Source organism: Bacillus rossius, chromosome 3, assembly GCF_032445375.1.
Source record: "Bacillus rossius redtenbacheri isolate Brsri chromosome 3, Brsri_v3, whole genome shotgun sequence".
NCBI classification, from domain to species: domain Eukaryota; kingdom Metazoa; phylum Arthropoda; class Insecta; order Phasmatodea; family Bacillidae; genus Bacillus; species Bacillus rossius.
Genome location: NC_086332.1, coordinates 22,943,177 through 22,963,226, shown reverse-complemented (window position 1 = coordinate 22,963,226; position 20,050 = coordinate 22,943,177). Strand labels below are relative to the sequence as shown.

Sequence of the window (20,050 nt, the reverse complement as noted above, 5' to 3'; positions counted from 1 at the left end):
ATTCATCATACAAAACGCTGATACACATACTATATTTCCGACGTGTCATAAAGTTTCTGCATTTTTATAATTAACTAGCTGCAGTACCCAGCGTTGCCCGGGCTGAACACAGGGTGAAGGAGAACTGTTTAGAGATCAGATGTAGTTAGTAATTGTCTTCTTAATTTGAATGTCAAGTGTGCAAAATAATTTATATCACTTTCAGATCCCGACAGACGTTGTTCTGCCAGTTTATAGTTATTTACCTGTTCTGTATGTAATCTAGACTCTATAAAGCAATATAGAAAAAAAAACTGAAAAATAAGGGATTACTAATATTGAAAAGATTCCATTATCTAGCTAATGCTCGGCATGCATTGCAATGCCACATTCAGTTTCTTTTTGTAATATGTTTGAAGTAGTTACACATATGTATACAAATAATCTATCCATGTCTCTAAATATATATTTATCTCTATCTACATCTATTGTCCTATATATCTATGTATCTCTCTATCTGTATTTATCTCTTTATATCTACATATATACCTCACACTATCTCTATGTATTCTATATGAGGGTACTGATTGCTTCGTTGTTAATATCACACGGGTGTTTTTTACTTGTATGGGAAAATGAAGAATGATAAGGCATCTAGTGCGTGGCAACAATGTTAATAGGCAATAGGAAATAAACGTATAGCGCCTGCGGCATTGTCAACACACACTTTGTACGTGTGCATGTTGTATCTAACTCCCTCCAACGCACTTGATTCTAAATTGGACTTTCAGTAAGGATCCCTAATGTTATTGATAATATACCAATGCTAACGCCGGACGCTGACCTGTTGAGGTCCCAGATGACGGCGGACCCGTCCTGGCTAGAGGTGACGGCGACGCTGAAGGCGGGGCAGATGTGCGCGGAGAGCACGGGGCCAGCGTGGCCCAGCAGCACGGAGGGGTTGGCCCGGAACTCGAGCTGGCCCCGCGCGGGGTTGAAGCGGTACTGGTACACGGCCAGCCTCCCCGACCAGTGGCCCAGCCACAGCTGGTTGCAGTCGGGGGCGCTCGCGCATAGGCAGATCTGAGCAACACACGCACACACTTGACCGTCACGTGCAGTGTTCAACTATACAGTTTAGGGGTCATCACAATTTTTTATGTTCACTATCTGTCAAGAACAAAATGTTTTTGAGACTGTAAAAAAGTGACTATTCTTAACAGTTCTTTTAGTTGGAGTATTTCCTTAAAATAAATTAACTCTAAATCCCCAATTAAATGATTTCACAAGAAACATGATTTGTTTCAGCCAATTGTTTACTTAATACAATCCACTAAAACATGTGCTATGCAATTCCTTAATAAGGTAAAATTTTGAACAGTGATACAGTTGAAGCTACACAAGCAAAATTGTGATACTTTTCATAAGTTTCCGTCTGTCATCATTCTTCAGTGCTGGACTAGAGAGACGACATAAATGTGCATCTATGTTGTTAAAATGTCATCTGTGTTAAAAGAACACCTAACTCACCGGATCAAGTCCCGTAGCTTTGATGACAGGCCACGGAGGCTGCTCCTTCTTCAGCTTGACCCTGACCACTCTGTCGGAGTGACCCCAACTTACGATTGCGGCACCCATCACCGAGGTAGCATTCAGCATACTGGGACCTGGCACACAAACCTGTAGTTTTACAAGCACGCAATAGTGATGACCATTTTTTTCATTTAACTTCTGAAAAAGTGGTGCTAAACCGTCAATATAAAGAGATGCAGCAGATCGTTATACTATACTGCTGCTAAACTTCTTCGGTGTGTTCTTACTGCTGGTGCCAGTACCATTAATAGTACTCGTTTATTTATATATAGACCCTTTTGTTGTGTGTGTGTTGTCGGGACGATATACACTGGCTGTCACTATTTTTCAAAATATATATATAGACATATATATATGTGTCAATGGTACTGTTATGCTCTTGTACTCTGACCCTTAGAAACATGCAAAAAAAATGTTATTTATCATAAAACACACACTCTTGGACACAGGTAGCTAGGTAACATATATCAACACATAGGGATAGAATTCAGGTTTTTATTAATAATAAAAATTGCTATTCATCAGGGACAACTAACATATGTGTAGAGATAAAAATCAATATTAATATAATTAGATAAAAAAAATCACAGAAAAACAATCCTAACGATACTGAACATGACTCGTGGATATGCGCTTATGTAAATTAAAACATCAGGAAAATACGTAGCACACATGAATCGTTCAGAAAAGTTCGTTAGTGTATGTTCAGAAAATAAATCAAATGATGTTTTTACGGACACATTCTTACATACCAGAAAATGTTTGAAATCATAGCACAATTAATAATTAGTATGATTACTGTTTATGTTTATATTTGGGTTCGTATTTGCCTTGACTTAACTCAGTTTATATGGTAGAGACACGAAACTTGTACTCCCATTTCACCTCTGGGTATCACAAAATAAAATAATAATTTAAATCTTGGAACTAATAATTCATGACGTAGTTCAGGATAATTGACACCTTTTACGTGAAAACTAATCAGTTTGTAGTCAAATCGGAGTTATTTACGACGAAATTACATACAGCTGGGTATGTCTATGGGCGATACAAAATACAAGATCTTTACTTACAGATTTTCACTCCTAATAACATATCCGTCAGAATATGCCCTTATAATCTTACACATTATTTATTTATACGTCGTTTAAGCTCATCCTGAGTGTCGGATGGCATAATCTAGCTAGCTTTATTTCAAATTTAAAATAGGCCTCGCGCCTTTGCGTCGGCATCAGACGCCTTCATACAACCAACCTCCTAATTAATACGTTCTAGACGCCTCACATCTAAAACACGGCCTCTCATTGGCCGAAACCAAAATCGGTTAGCGTAATTTACAATATAAATACCGTAAATAACACTTATTAATACAATTGAAAACACAGAAATGCGGTAAATTTAAAACGAAAATTTCCAACAATGAAAATTTCTTTAAGTAATACCCCGAATAAAATCCTCGTTAATTCGTTAAGTTCATTAGTCCTTAGAGGGGTATACTCAATTGACTGTCCATATAAGTCCATTTCAGGTCATAGAGCATAGCTCTCGTAGATATACATAATTAATAAAATATATTTAAATAACTTTTGCGGGCGAACAATATACAAATTAAATAATAAAATTTCATAATAATAATAATAACAATCAAAATAATAAGATTTTATAAATAATAATATCATTACATAAGTCATAACTTTCTGTGCATTATGAAAATAGTAACAGCACAGAATTGCCGCCCTTGTCAATCATATTGAACTGCAATCGTTGACCTATTCAAAACAGTACAATGTGATTGGCAGTTTACCGTCTCTCTCGCACTATGTACAACGAATAGCCTTGTCGCCTAGCGGCGCGCGCACCACACATAAAAAAAACTTGGAGCGACCGAGCTCCTTCTTCTCCTCCTTTTTTTTTATTTTTTCTATCGTCATTTCGCCCGTTACACCAGACAATTCGCGCAATTTTAATCACTTTGCAACGGGTCGTCGCCGCTAGCAGACCTGCGCTCGAATGGTCCACGGGTTTTCCCGCGCAAAATCTTCTCTGCTGGACCTGCTGCAGCTCTCCGACGGCGTCTACTCCCTTGAGCCGCTCCTGTTGAGAGGGACGTGGGAGGACATACTTACTGTAAGTAGCAATCTCATATGGCTGTAACGGGTGTATGTACATGTGAGTCAACAATGTGACGTTCTCCAGGACACGTCACGGCAGTGGATCAATGTCCACCCGCGGTGCAAACGACATCCACGGCGGCGGCTGAGGAGGCATCGGGACAGCGCCCGACCTCAAAGCGGCCAACACCAACACCTGCTCCACACCAGACGTCGGCGGGTTTGGCGTGTGGCGGCTCGCAGCACCGGACACCACGGCTCCTAGCTCCGCGGCGAACTGCGGCTGCAGCTGCCGCCCTACCCCACGAACACGTGAGAGGCGGCGTCGGGACGTCTGCGGTGCTGCTCGTGTCGGCGGAACCGCCATCTCACAAGGACGCACTCGTCGGGTCCCATCACTGATAGGTACACAGCCGTTGCGAACCGTATTGTGTACATTTTAACTAACAAGTGTCCCGGTCATTAAACAGTCTTAAAACTCTTCACTCATGTGTGAATCGTGCACTTGTAACGCACGAATGTCGGCAGGCTAAGACATCTTCTGTGCTTAACGTAGCCTATCCACAAGCCAGTTCAGTATAAACTAAATCTATTAAAACAAATAGTAACTAATGGGATCAAATAACATCAGATATTAAATAATAAGTATAGTAACTTAGGCTAAACATTCAATAACTTTCAAAGTGAAATTGTTACATCTTAACAATAGGTATCATTAGCTAGATAACATTCAAGCATAACTAACTAAACTGATTTTCATGTTAATGAAATGGTTTGTTTACATCATTGTTAAGCATCCTTATGCCTTCAGGTTGTACCTGTTTTATTCTATGTACAATTTCATTATGCATCTCGTACATTTCCATAAGCATCATCTCACAATCTTTCATAACTTCATAATATCAACAATTGATAAAATTAATAATTCTCACTAACATCTCATATCATATACATAAAATCATATTTACAATATCACTTCAAGGAACATTTCATATATTACATCATTAAAAGCATTTGTTTATGTTAGCAAACAAATCAACAATAGTTTGGATTTCGTTTAAGTACACGCATCATGTGTAACTTGTGCTTGGAAAGGGAACGCACAGTGTTTCCTTTTTTTTTTTTTATCTCTCTTTTATCGCAGCTTTTCGCTCGGCGAAGGCGGCCTTTCTTTTTCTTTTATTTTACTCGAGTGTCTGGTGAACTTTTATTTCTACCATTTCTCGCAAGGTAGTATTTTTTTTCTGTAATCAGCTGGGTTCTCATATAACGCAAACAGCTGTTTGGAAAGTGTATAGCAGTCTCCCTCTCATCTCAACCATTAGTTTCGTTTTCAGGCATCCGATGCGGGCTTCGCAGGATCCTGACTGTGTATTCATATCATTCAGAAATTTCTCTGATAGGAATTGTTTCTTGTTAAAATCACTTGAGATTCATGATCTCGATGAAAAGGATAATTCTATCCTGACAAAGCCAAGTGAAACAAAAAAAAAATGCTTTCATGATAGCTTGCAAATTTTTTATTTTTTCTTTTTTTTTCTTTTCTGGCTGGCTCAATTTTGCAGTAACTTAGTACTTGTTTATAATACAGCCTGCTGACATTTATTGCAACAGTGTACTAAGTCCGCGACATAGTTGTTAGACATTGAGTTTTTCAGGTCTTCGTTTGACATCATATTCGCCTACTCGACGATTACAAACATAAACAAACAAAATCTCAAGTGCCACGTTGAATGAAATTACAAGTCTTTTGTATAGTTTTTTTTTTTTTTTTTTCACAATAAATAACACAAAGTCGCTCGTATATATCTTGTTATCATTTCATAAATATCATTATTTAAAATAACCAATCAAATTAATTTAAAGAAATAGCTTTCTAATACTGAGTGGATTTGTATGCGAAAGGAATGCATACTTTTCTACTCTGCATTCAGGGCAGAATGCAACCCTATGAGATCGTTTGCAAAGCCCTACTTCAATCATAGAATTCGTGTAAAACAAAAGTATTACATTTGCAAAAAAAAAGAATATTTTTTTTTTTATCTTCTTCTGCAGCAGTGTTTGATAACAGAAAATGATAAATCTCGGCGATTCTTAATAAATTCAGTGGTGTGTTGTGCTTCGGAAAAATTGGAGTAACCACATCAGTAATTCAAGGTAACCTTATTATTATTATGCTAGTAGTTGCAAAGTGTTCATGTGCTTCTTAGATGCTTTGTAGAACAGTGCTCACCCATGTTTACACAGCTAGGCCATACTTCTCTCACACAAGTTAGTCGACAACACATAAGCTTGACATTTCTTTTTGCTAGTTAGTATGATAGTACTTACAGATAGGCGCATCTCATTACACAGATTCAGATATTACTGTTAGTGAACTTATACTCACACGAAGAATAATGCAGACCAACTGACAAACAATATTATACACATAATACACTATTAAATTCGAAGATTCATTACATCTGTGTGGGTGGCATTTCACTTCACCTCACTACAGGCAATAATAAGCGGGAATTGCACTTCCGCATCGACGCGACGATAATGTACCAAGCGGGTATCACACTTCCGCTACACATTAGGTACCTGTCAGTGGTTGCAATACGCCTCACATGGCGTATCAAATTACACAGTAACCATTTAATACCTTTCACATTTATACTGGTCAGGTCCTGGCTCTGACCTAGACATTCCGATTGCGCTCAGCTGTTATAGTACCTATACTCGTACTATACAGGTGTTTCACTAGCTTGTGCCGAACTTGTTCACTGGGACACAGGTTTCTTGTAGGCTCTCAACTGCGAAATATTATACCGGCCTACTGGTCGGCCTGTAGATGGGTCTTCCAGAGCATAACAGTTCTCTTGAACTATGTCAGTTATGACATATGGTCCGTCGAAAAGCAAAAATAATTTCCTGGTGACATTCTCCCATGCCTTGCTGACAGGAGATGTTTTCTTGAGCACAAGGTCGCCGAGATTAAATTTAGACAATTTGGATGCTGGTTTCCTTCTTCTTCGTACATCAGCTTCTGCTGTGAGCTTCATCCTTACGAATGCTTCCACTTCTTCTCCTGTGGGTAGTCTTGTCCTTTCGGGCTCCTTGTCACAATAGGGTATAAATTCAGGGTTGATCGCCGCCGATCTATCCAGGCTCAAAACTTCGCTAGGGGTTATTCCGATTGAGCTATGCACAGTATGATTAATAATGCACTCTACATAAGGCAATTTATCTCGCCATGACTGTTGCGAGTGGTGACACAATGTTCGTAGCAATCCGCCTATAGACTTCATGAGTCTTTCCACCGGATTACTCTGTGGATGTCTCACGCTTATAGTAGTCGGTGTTATACCTAGTTTTCGTACACCTTTCTGCCACAGGTCACTAGTGAACTGCGTACCTCGGTCAGACAACACAACTTTTGGCGTACCGATTTCGTCCACAAATGATTTCAATTTATTTAACACTGCTTTTGCAGTTGGGTTGACAATAGCATATAATTTGGAGAATTTAGTAAATACATCCTGCATTACAAATACATGTCTGACTCCTCCCTTCGATTGTGGTAAGGGTCCAAACAAGTCGACCGACACTAATTCCAGTGGCGTTGTCGGCAGGATGGGCTGTAGCACACCATGCAGGTGCTCTCCTGGCGGCTTCACCTTTTGACACAGATCACAACCACTTGTGACCTTGATTACACATCTGGGCATGTTAGGCCAGTACAACTGCCTCTTTAGTGCTTCTGTCACCTTCTTGCTTCCCACATGTCCGAGCGCTGTGTGGGTCTCCCAGGTGATTTGTTGTCGCAGATCAGCTGGTATCACTGGTTTCCAGTGATCTTCATACAATCCTGTTTTCCCAGACTTGGCGAACAGGGTGTTGTCGTTGGACAAACAGTAGTGTTGATGTATCCTGTGGTCATCTGGCTGCTTTTTGAGCTGGTCAGTGATCTTCTTGCAGTATTCGTCTGCCTTCTGTTTTTCATTCAGATTGCTCAAAATTTCTCTTAGCTTGGTGCCGTGTTGGAAAATCTTAGCAGATACAGGAGCAATTAAAAATTCCTTCGGATGAACTGAAGTTGAAGTTGCATTCTCCTGTAGCTCATGGATTCGACTGAGGTAGTCTGCTGCTGTATTATTCGATCCTTTGATGTGCTGTATCCTGATGTCATACTCTTGTAGTAAGAGAAACCATCTGGTTAACCGGCTGCCAAATAACTTTCCGGCCTTTAAGCAAGTTAATGCTTGGTGGTCAGTGAGTAACACAATAGTTTCTCCCAGTAGCAAATCTCTATATTTTTGCAGAGCCCACACTATTGCAAGAGCTTCTCGCTCTGTCACAGTATAGTTCCTTTCAGCTTGGTTTAGCGTACGACTAGCCAAGGCCACAGTCTTCTCCACTCCTCCATCTTCCTGGGCTAGCTTGCATCCCAAAGCGGTGTTCATTTGAGATCATGTTTCGTATGGATGTTACATGAGTCTCCAGACTGTCCACACGACTACTGTTCTGTGATACCTGCTCAGATATCTGCTGGACCTGTTCGTGTTGCTGGGCCAGCCTAACCTCAATGCTGTGTTCCAGGCTCTTTAATCCTGAGTTGGTCTGATCCCTCAGCGCTCCCAACTCAGTCGTAAGCCTCCCCATTTGAGTATTGTTCTGTTCTAATTTTGCATTTAGTTGAGTATTACTCTGCCGTAATAATTGCATGAGTGCTTCCAGTGTCACAGGTGATGTAGAAGTATTATCTGGCAATGGTGTGATGTTAGGGACAGTGGCCTCCCTTTCCTCCTGCTCCCCTGTTGCTGGTGACGTGGGCCGCCCTAACCTCTCAGTCACGGTGGTAGAGTGATCACTAGGCCCCTCCACACAAGTGTTCCCTGGTGAACCCCCTGCTGATGATGTCGCCGTGTCACTTCCTGAATTCCCTGTGTTATCGCAGTCTTCACACATACTGTCATGCCTACTCCTGAGCGAGTATGTGGGGTGGTTGTGTGCCATGTTATTATAATGGATTAGATACACAATGCAGGATCAAATGACAACTTGAAATAAGGTGTGACAACTCAGTGTCAACACACTCGGGCCCCACGTTTATGTGCGCCACTTTCTATACTATACTGCTGCTAAACTTCTTCGGTGTGTTCTTACTGCTGGTGCCAGTACCATTAATAGTACTCGTTTATTTATATATAGACCCTTTTGTTGTGTGTGTGTTGTCGGGACGATATACACTGGCTGTCACTATTTTTCAAAATATATATATAGACATATATATATGTGTCAATGGTACTGTTATGCTCTTGTACTCTGACCCTTAGAAACATGCAAAAAAAAATGTTATTTATCATAAAACACACACTCTTGGACACAGGTAGCTAGGTAACATATATCAACACATAGGGATAGAATTCAGGTTTTTATTAATAATAAAAATTGCTATTCATCAGGGACAACTAACATATGTGTAGAGATAAAAATCAATATTAATATAATTAGATAAAAAAAATCACAGAAAAACAATCCTAACGATACTGAACATGACTCGTGGATATGCGCTTATGTAAATTAAAACATCAGGAAAATACGTAGCACACATGAATCGTTCAGAAAAGTTCGTTAGTGTATGTTCAGAAAATAAATCAAATGATGTTTTTACGGACGCATTCTTACATACCAGAAAATGTTTGAAATCATAGCACAATTAATAATTAGTATGATTACTGTTTATGTTTATATTTGGGTTCGTATTTGCCTTGACTTAACTCAGTTTATATGGTAGAGACACGAAACTTGTACTCCCATTTCACCTCTGGGTATCACAAAATAAAATAATAATTTAAATCTTGGAACTAATAATTCATGACGTAGTTCAGGATAATTGACACCTTTTACGTGAAAACTAATCAGTTTGTAGTCAAATCGGAGTTATTTACGACGAAATTACATACAGCTGGGTATGTCTATGGGCGATACAAAATACAAGATCTTTACTTACAGATTTTCACTCCTAATAACATATCCGTCAGAATATGCCCTTATAATCTTACACATTATTTATTTATACGTCGTTTAAGCTCATCCTGAGTGTCGGATGGCATAATCTAGCTAGCTATATTTCAAATTTAAAATAGGCCTCGCGCCTTTGCGTCGGCATCAGACGCCTTCATACAACCAACCTCCTAATTAATACGTTCTAGACGCCTCACATCTAAAACACGGCCTCTCATTGGCCGAAACCAAAATCGGTTAGCGTAATTTACAATATAAATACCGTAAATAACACTTATTAATACAATTGAAAACACAGAAATGCGGTAAATTTAAAACGAAAATTTCCAACAATGAAAATTTCTTTAAGTAATACCCCGAATAAAATCCTCGTTAATTCGTTAAGTTCATTAGTCCTTAGAGGGGTATACTCAATTGACTGTCCATATAAGTCCATTTCAGGTCATAGAGCATAGCTCTCGTAGATATACATAATTAATAAAATATATTTAAATAACTTTTGCGGGCGAACAATATACAAATTAAATAATAAAATTTCATAATAATAATAATAACAATCAAAATAATAAGATTTTATAAATAATAATATCATTACATAAGTCATAACTTTCTGTGCATTATGAAAATAGTAACAGCACATCGTATTTATAAATTTATAGTACTTTGTTTCAATATTCTCCACTCAATGACTGTAACAGATCATGTGTATACACAAGTAAACGATGTTATAAAATCTCTCTGGACTAGATGGCCACACATCAAGCCACAAGATGCCTTATAATCCTGAAGAGAGCTCTGCAGCATGGTGCTGATGAGCTGAGATATGTGTTGCAGTAGTTTGATTATGTCATGCAGTTTAGAATCTGCACGACCCTCACCTTTCAATGACTACTTTTGTCACAAAAAGAAAAATGCAAACAGGCTAAGCCATTGACCCCTAACTGCTAAATTGATCACCTCTGTTAACCCTCCAACCAAAGACCGAGTAGGAATGACTGCCATCTTCAAACTACCACTACATTAATGCTAGTGAGAGATTCTTGTCGTGCATAGGACAACTGTGAGATTTGAGTGGTAACCATAATATAATATGGCAGAGAAATTAAGAAAAAGGTGTAATGTAAGTCCTTGAGTGCTTTCAAGAATCTGTAGGGGATGTTTAAGCCTACACCTATCCCTCACTTAGCACGTCTTCAGATTGCACGGATTCATTTAGCGCAATGTGAATTTTACTGACCCAATCTTGAATAGCACGTCTGTAAATTTCAGTTAGCATGAAATCTCGGCAGGCAAAAAAAAAAGTCGAGCACGACGTCACGAAGTCTGTATCAACTTCTGTAAACATTAGATGTGTCGTGGGATACAGTTAGCCAAACAAGGGAGGGGGGGGGGGGGGAAGAGATGCGCATGCAGGTCTGTCTACACTATCGGCTGTTGTAAAAACATCAGCTATGGCAAGTTAAATTCTAGCTATGGAGTGTAAAGGACCAATGTTTTTACGTCCGCGCGTATGCCGCTGCGCCGTACCGTTGTTGCCTGGCCACAAACTGGGAGCAGTGGCAGGGAATTCACTCAAACAAAAGCAACGTCTGCCCATACAGCTGCCGGTAACTGTAAGTGCTTGATCACTCATAATTAGAGACATGCAAAAGGTGTGTTTATTTTGTGATGAAAAGTGGCGTTATTTTCCCTTAAAATCGGTGTTATTTTTACCTAAAAGTGGGTTTATTATTTTTTATATTTTTACAATTTCAAGTGTAAGAAATATGAAGAGAACATTGTAATATAATTGCACCATCAATTGAAACATTATAAATTAAAATTACACAAATATAGGTTAAAAAGACACAAGTTTAAGAACTCAGATTCTAAATTAAGTCAACCCAATGATTTCAGAACCAAAGTACTTTGACACATCATTTAACTTTCAAATGAAAAAATAGCCATTGTAGCTCAATTTTCTTGTTTCAAATTAGTTCTCTTGTCAGTGAGAACATTATTGTATTGTAACAAGAAGCGTTCCGAATCAACGTTTGCACACAACATCCACACTGCTTCCAGGCACTTATCAGAAAATTCAGGTTGTGAAAGTTATAAAACTTGAAGTGCCTTCACTACATCCACACTGCTTTCCTTCATTTGTTTCTCAACTATCTGTTTTAACTCTCCAAAACCGGTGATCAGCTCCTGGCGGTCCATTTCTTTCAGAGTAGAAACTTTACACAACTTAGCAATCAAAATTGGGCTCATGTCCGTAATCAAAATATTTTTTGGATTAAAGACAGTCAGTGTTTCAAAGTCAAGTCTGCTTGGATCTGTAGCCATCAAGCTGGTAAGCTTCACCAGAGATTTTTTAGACACTTGCACTACACTTATTTTCACAGCAGCTGCTTTCGTGGTGTTCATGTGGTCCAAAACTTGTTTTGTTTCGTCAAAAAAAATGCACTCCATGTTTCCAAAGTTGCGCTGCAACTTGGTAAGCTCACTATGCAAAATATGAGCGTTTGGCTAACTCCAGTCTTCTAGCCTCGTTATTAAAGTATTTTCGGATTAAAAAAAAAAATTTAACACATATCGCCCAACTACGTATTTACCCTCGCATATAATCCACTATCACGAAATTCGCGCTCACGAAGTTTGGTGATTGATTGAGGTTTCGGCATATTTTACACTTTCAAACCTATGCTGAGAAATTTGAAGACGTTTTCTATCACAAACTACAGTTTTTATAAAATAGTTGCACTGTATACAACATTTTTAAACAAAAATTATCATTCTTAAACATAAAACGTAATTGTTAAGTTTGTTTACCGTGATAGAACAAAATTAAAACAGTTTGCACAGTCCATAGTACATGCAAAATGAACAGTTGTGCGTAATTTATAATTTGCTTCGCGACACAAGCGCTGTAACGCACAAAATATCCTACAAAATGGCCGTACATTACTCTTTGACTCTGTAAACGTGCCTTCGAGACATGAGCGTTTAGTGCACGAGTGCAGTTCGCCAAGAACGCGTCGTATCAAATAAATAATGAAACGTAAACATTGGCAAGTGTAGTCTTTACGTTGATGGTGTTATCAGTGGTGACAACGGCTATTTATTTACTTTTTTTAAGTTACCAAATGGCGGGAAAGTGTGGTTATTCGTGGTAAACAAACTTATTTCGCAAAAAAAATTCGCAGTATCAGAAATTACGTAAAAGTGAGGTTATTCGTGTTAAACTTACGAATTTCGCGTAAAAATTCGTTTTATCGTAAATGCGAAATTTGCATGTCCCTACTCTTAATGCATCATGTTCAAGTATTCGAGACAAAACTGGAAGTATTACGGCGTGCAGATTGTCATGAAGGCCATGCGTATGTTGGTCGCACTTTAGTTTTAATCAAGTCAATCAAGTTAATCGTACAAAATAAGGACTCTTACCAAAAGTTTATATAAGTAGGATGCTGTTGGTTGTACTCGCAGGAATATATTTGACATTAGATACCGGAACTGAAATGAACAGATGATTCATGTGGAAAAGGTTGTTAAATGAATGTTGCAATAAAAAAATAATCATTGGCCTTATAGGATTGGTGTGAACCAGGTGCTGATACGCGAATAATCACTTTAATTTTTGAAAAATTGAAATGTAATCATCCGGATAGTAATATCGGTTTCACTGTCAGTAAAGAATAGTTTAGAGAGGTACGTGACGTGAGTTGAAGGTCACGCCCGGGCAGGCAAGTCAGCCAACCGACTGACGATAAAGTATATAATCACGTATCTCCCGTTATGCGGTGTCGTATTTGTCATACAAAGTGCGAAGGGAGGCATATAAAGATAAATTATGTGACTTATTTATAGTTAAGTGTTATTCAATGCATTTATATTACGTAAAGTATATTTTCCTACACAATTTTGGAACAAATTAAATAAATTTGCTTTGCTATTTATGGTAACTAATGCTTCAGAATACGAGATTTTGAATAACACAAGCATTTTTAGGAACAAATTAGTCGTGCTAAGTGAGGGATAGGTGCAAACATTATTCTGAAAACACTATTTTTAGCCATTTACACTCTATTAAAATTACAGTTTAGAAACAAAATATAAAAACATAACTACTCAAATGCCCTCAGAGTATTCCTAAATCCTTTTTGTAAGCAGACAACCCTCCGACATCTTGAGCAGTTTTCAAATTGCATATATATTTTTTTTAATCTCTGGCCACCACATGTGTGCCCAGGTAGGCAGGGCCCTTAAACTGCCAGTATTAAAGGTGAGCAATTGAACTGCACACATCCAGCAAGCAGTGCAACAACAGACGCAGACAGACCTCTCTCCTTGTTATAGGTGAGCAGGATGGACGTGTGCGGAGCGAGACCGAACACGTCGTTGGTGACGAGAGAGACGAGGCTGGCCACCGGGGTCTTGTGCTGCTGCTTCCACACCACGGACGGCGCCGGCTCCGACGGGGATCCCACGTAACTTCCCCACTTCAAGCCTTTCACTCCAGGGATTACATCCGGCTGGCACACACATTCACGCCATCATGTTTTAAGAAAAAATACCTCACTACGGTTCTTCGGTACCAACAAAATATAAAATAAGGTTAAAATAAACCATTCCATTTTTTTTAACAATTTTGAGTCTTTTAGTTTATTTTTTATTTAACCATTTATAAAATATTTAATTTATTTCAAGCAATACAGATTTATACACATACAATTTTATTTTTAATGCATTCTGTATTACATAAATCTGTCAATTTTATTAGTTTTCCAGTGTGTTTTAAGCATTAGCTTTGGTTGATATTGCAGTGTTTTTTATCACCATGTTTTAAAAATCTCTGTGATATCTCATTTTGGTTAATACAAAGATGTTGAAGTTTCCCTGAAAATGAATTTTTATACTGTGAGAATTCCAAAATGTTCAGAATAGCTATAAACTATACTAATAATAACACAGAAGTAAAAAATTCTTACAGTAAATGCATTGTATACTTTTTTTTTGGAAATGGCTATTTACATTATTTAAACCTCAAAAATTTTAAAAATAAAATTTTTGTTTGTTGTCTGCTTGTTTGTTCCAGCATCAATTAAAAACTACTTGATGGATTTTGATGAAAATTTTTTCATTAGTTAGGTATTTGGTTAACTTAAAAAAAATTTATACGTGAATAAATGTGCCAAAATTGAGTGGAAAGTTGCTGTAAATATGTTTGAGATATGTATTGCCAAATGGGTACGTGGCCATCATAAATATCTCAGCGTGAATAATTGGAGTTAAAAGTGTAAATATGAATTAGTCAGTATTTTAACAATTAGGCTTTTACTTTAATTTCGCAGTTATCATAACATTAAATAAGGTAAGCCTTATCCGTGGTATTTAGTGATCCTTGAAATTTATCTGCCCCAATGTATAATTACTAGGGATGGGTCGATTCGATTCTCCGATTCCTCGATACCACCGATTATTAAAAAATTTGGGTACTCAGTATCGGGTACTAAAAAAGGGCAAGGTAGGTTAGGAATCGGTTAAGTTAAGAAAATACAGAAGTAATATATTTTCGTCTGAACTTTACTTACTTATTTTAATACATCTTACCTGCCGTATGCGCATAAAATTCCTAATAATGCTCATTATTATTAAATATTAATTTTATACGAATAAAAATAAATAAAAACAATGTTACCGGGCATGTTTAACCTCTAATTAAAACTCCACGATCGAAGAACATTATTCCTCACTCATGTATTAGACGTAAATAAATTGTAAAAAGACTTATTAATTTTATTTGCAGTTAAGAAAAGTCCATTGTTTTTTGTGAAGAAAGTGACGGTTATGAAACGAGATCACATCACGTGTCGTCACCATTTTAGTTGTGAGCCATTCAAGGATGATGGCCTCCACAAAATCTCTGGTGGCCATAAAATATAAAGTCAAGTCGAAACGTATCGATTCGTTGCGTACGGGACAAATTGTATAATGAAAGAAACAATCGATTTTAAAGAATTCTCTGGCCATACCGCCAACAGAGGTTCGTGTTTATTTCTTGCAAAGGAAAACCGTAATAATTACTAGAAAAACACTTGAAAATAGTTTTAGCAAAACAATATTTGTGCCAAATAAATAGCATAAATGCGCAACAATTCACAGTAACCTCAATAGCACGACGGTGAATTACGGAAAATAGTTTTAGCAAAACAATATTTGTGCCAAATAAATAGCATAAATGCGAAACAATTCACAGTAACCTCAATAGCACGACGGTGAATTACGGCAAATATTGTTTTGCTAAAACTATTTTCAAGTGTTTTGCTAGTTTGTTAGTAAAAAAAATGTTCGCCGACTGTCGTTTCAAATTACGATGCGAATGGTCTGATATTGTATCAACATGTCTAAAGTTTGGGAACATTTTTGCATCAATAGTGAAAATGACAAATATGCAATTTGTAATCATGGTAGTGCGCAAATTTCACGGAGTGGTACTTACAAATCTACAACCAATTTAATGAAGCATTTGAAATCCCGGCACACATTACTACCAGAAAAAATAGTCTTTGAAGAAAAACAAACTTTTGTTTACAGCACTGTCACCAACTAAGTCAAAAGGTACCACAGAAAAAAGTAGTGCTACCTTTGAACCCATTTTGAACAAAGATATGTTATCGGCGTTATCGCCTGTTAAAGAACCCTGTCTAAATGTTGAACTTCTTTGTGCACAGCCTAGTACTTACTAGCAAACAAACTTTATGTGAAGATGCTGCTTCACTGGTAATTGAAAAAAAAAAAAAACCTCAACATTTAATCCTAACTTTATAATTATCCTTTATACATGTTATTATCATTATGTAATGCATTCAATTCTTAAGTAGTTTTAATTATGTGACCAGAATTACCAGGAATCGAAAACTGGAATGACTCGGAATCGATAATCGAAATTTAGGAATCGGTACCGGTATCGGAATCGATAAAAATGTGTACTTAACCCATCCCTAATAATTACTAGATTTGGGTCTACTCAATAAATAGGACAACATTTTTACTTTTAAATAAAATGGAAATTTTTGAAATTTTTAAACTCAAATAATTCCCAATACAGCGCCGATTCCTGCAGAAAATTCTTTTTTCCAGCCCAAAATTTTTCGGAATAAATATTTTCTATCTCATCCAGCTATACTTAAAATATTTCATAGCAAACTACCTTGAAGGTAGGTTCATTATACAAAATAACTTGTTCTAACCCAGCTCAGCTAATGCAGACTGGCATACACTCACCACTACGAACAACGGCGCCCTGGTCGAAAGGGACTGAACAACCATCGGATGCTGGGAGCGGAACAACTGTCTTGGAGTCTGTCCGTACGTCCTCACCATGGTCTCCCAAGCAGTTCGCTCCAACGGGTCTTTGATTGTCTCCAGGTCAAAGCCATAATATGTCTGGAAAAAACCCTTTTTGATTAGTATACTGGGACCAATACACCAATAACTAATCTTATATAAAAATTTAGTAAATAAATTTTAAAAAATAATTTAACCATCACAAAATGTAAATAAGTGTTATAACATAATTATAAAAGACTGTGTATAAAAGTGGTACAATATATTTAAAAATTAAATACTAAGTATAATATTTTTCTGGTAGATAGTGAGAGACATGCAATTTATCATTGGCTACAATTAAGTTATGCAATAGGCGTGAAGTTGTTATAAATAAATATTCTTTTTGCAAAAAATAATAATGTTTGTGCTAATGCCAAGGTTATGTGACTTTGCAAGGAGCAAATGTAACTCAACGTTATCAGCAGGTACTCACTGCCGGGTGGAAAACGTTGATGGCTTCGACGGCAGCCTTGCCCATCTGCTTGTAGCCAAACACCAGGTCTATCCAGTGAGGCAGGTTCTCGCGCACGTAGTCAGACTCCAGTGCCTGGCGATGGATGAGAACAAACAACCGGGCGCTGTTCTCGCACCACGGAGGCAGCTCCACGTTGTTCACGGACACTCCGTTCTGGCGGGCTCCAAAGTTGAAGTCTACGAGGATCGCGAGACACATCCATGCTTTACACCTACTGCTACTTCAGGGAGATTAATTCTTGCCCAAAGGTGTGACCACCCATTAGATACCTGCAGGTCAAACTTCTCTCCTCTTCTATGGTTTACAAATGCCTTACAGTAAATATAGAAATAGAGTGGGGGCGAGACTGCTCAGTACCAAATTTTTGTAACCTAGTTTTACTACGGCTCAAAAACACGTGATATAGCCATTGGCTAACCAATATTTAAGATTCATGCCAAAAAATAAAAAGTATAAAACTGACTTTCATTTATTTGATAAATCTAGGGGTTGGCATCTAGGTCCTGGGAATAGAACCACCCATTATTAGAACTACAGCATGAAGGGGCAGCAACAGGGCCAGGCGAGTCAGGCAACCGGCCTTTTTTTCATCGACGCACTATAATGTAAATGTATGTTATTAAATTGTGGATCTTTATGCATTATATAATATAAAGTAATTTACTGAATTTAAATCATGTTAGAATCATTTTTATTATTCTTAAAATTCATTTGTTATAATTTTAATAAATAAATAAATAAGCAAAACTATTGTCGAAATTTAAGTTCCTGATTGGTTTAAAAATGCTGTTTAAAACAGTTAATTTTTCCCATTTTATGGGGCAGGACACCAAAACTCTATCTCTCTCATGGGGTTATTCCATACCACCCAGACCCCTCAGTAAATAGGCACATGTTGAAGTTGACATCCATGGAATGACGTTTACAACAATTGTAGTCCCACACGTGAAACAAAATGTTAATTTCTCCCAGCAGTTCTAGATAGTTACCTGTTAATAAATTTCAAGTAGTAACAAAAATAAAAGCTTGGGAAGATGATATGTCAAATCCTGCTATAAATTTGGATGGATAATTCAAAATCAAAGTTAAAGCAAAAAAAACTTACAAACACTTCAAGATGGAGCATGTGAATCTCTCTTGAATACAAACAGTTTATAACGGATAAAATGTATAAAAACACATTTAATTCATAACAAGCACAAAACTTTATACATATTTTTATACAAATTATGCTTACACTATTCTTGAATAGGTACTGTATGAATGACAGACTGCCATTAAACTTTGTTCATAACTAACCTTCCATGTTCACCAGAAACTCTGGGAGGTAGAAGAACTCCGGGATGAGCTCCTTGACATCAGTGGTGGAGTCAGTGCTCGTGAGACGCCACGTGGTTTGGATCGAGTGGAAAGTCCGGTCTGGCAGGTCAAAATTGTTGTCTGTGAAACATTTCGGAGATAATTATTCAGAATCATTGACAACTATCCTGAGGTGTAATAAAAACAGTAAAATTTATTTACTCTCTCTTTTACTATGCATAACTACTCCATAAAAGAGAACAAAATTGAATAAAAAATACCTCACTTTTGCAGACAAATGGTTAGTTTGCAATACATAACTGACATGTTCTATTAACAGCTTGTTAATGGTGAATTCATTTTTTTTTGTGTGTGCCCGTATTTTTTAACACTACATACAGTAATTTCTGTATCAAATAAAACCAAATTGCCACTACTACAGAATAATCAAAGTACATAATTAGAAAAACTAAAATACACTAGTTTTAATTTTTTAAATATTTATTTTGCATATGTCACCACTCTTATCACTTGCAAATATTATGCAACTCCGCAAGCTAACTCAACTCTGATAGACTCAATACAAAAAATTTTCAGACTTCTAGTTTTATGAAGCATTGGACTCATTTACACTCTTATGTATTACTTATACTCTGGAGTATATAAAAATTTTCAAAACAGATGTAGTTATTATTAGGTATGTAGTTTTGAAAACAATTGCAAGATTTGCAGAATCAGCTGCCAGTTATCGGCCCAGAGCAATCACAAATGGAGTATTACCTTGATACGAGAGGAACATGCGTGTGAAGGGGGGAAGGCGCACTAGAAAGTGCAACACAGTGCCAGAATTTGAGTAGTGCGATCCATAGTGATGGGGCTCCTGGTTCAATGACATGAGGTTGGGTCCTTCCATCATTTCTTGCTTCAGGTACTGTCAACATCACAAAACACCCAGTCAACATTTAGTTCCCACAGTTACAGGCAGATTAACACCTATCTATATTGGTACTTTATGAAAGAGTATATTAAAACTACACACATTTTTGTACATGGATACATTTCAATTTAAATCACTCTCATACTGCTCACATTAGACACCAATTTTTAGAACAAGTTGGTGAAACCAGCAATGATTTTTCTCAAGCAACACATAGTTTCACCTCTTGAGAAATACTGACTACATCCTAAAACTCCACTGCAAAACAGTACA

At 37.4% G+C, this 20,050-nt stretch overlaps 1 protein-coding gene across 3 annotated transcripts in view; it reads right to left on the bottom strand.

Annotated features, from left to right (window-relative positions):
• Positions 1–20,050, bottom strand: part of LOC134530338 (lysosomal-trafficking regulator) — a 114,370-nt gene that overhangs the window by 7,796 nt on the left and 86,524 nt on the right. For all 3 annotated transcript variants that reach the window (XM_063365078.1, XM_063365081.1, XM_063365079.1), the window contains exons 36-42: positions 19,621–19,771; positions 18,841–18,981; positions 17,500–17,717; positions 16,962–17,123; positions 14,017–14,209; positions 1,510–1,646; positions 824–1,062 (exon numbers count right to left, since the gene is read on the bottom strand). In XM_063365078.1, the coding sequence (XP_063221148.1) occupies positions 824–1,062; positions 1,510–1,646; positions 14,017–14,209; positions 16,962–17,123; positions 17,500–17,717; positions 18,841–18,981; positions 19,621–19,771 (1,241 nt within the window). The remainder of the gene's footprint in view (positions 1–823; positions 1,063–1,509; positions 1,647–14,016; positions 14,210–16,961; positions 17,124–17,499; positions 17,718–18,840; positions 18,982–19,620; positions 19,772–20,050) is intronic.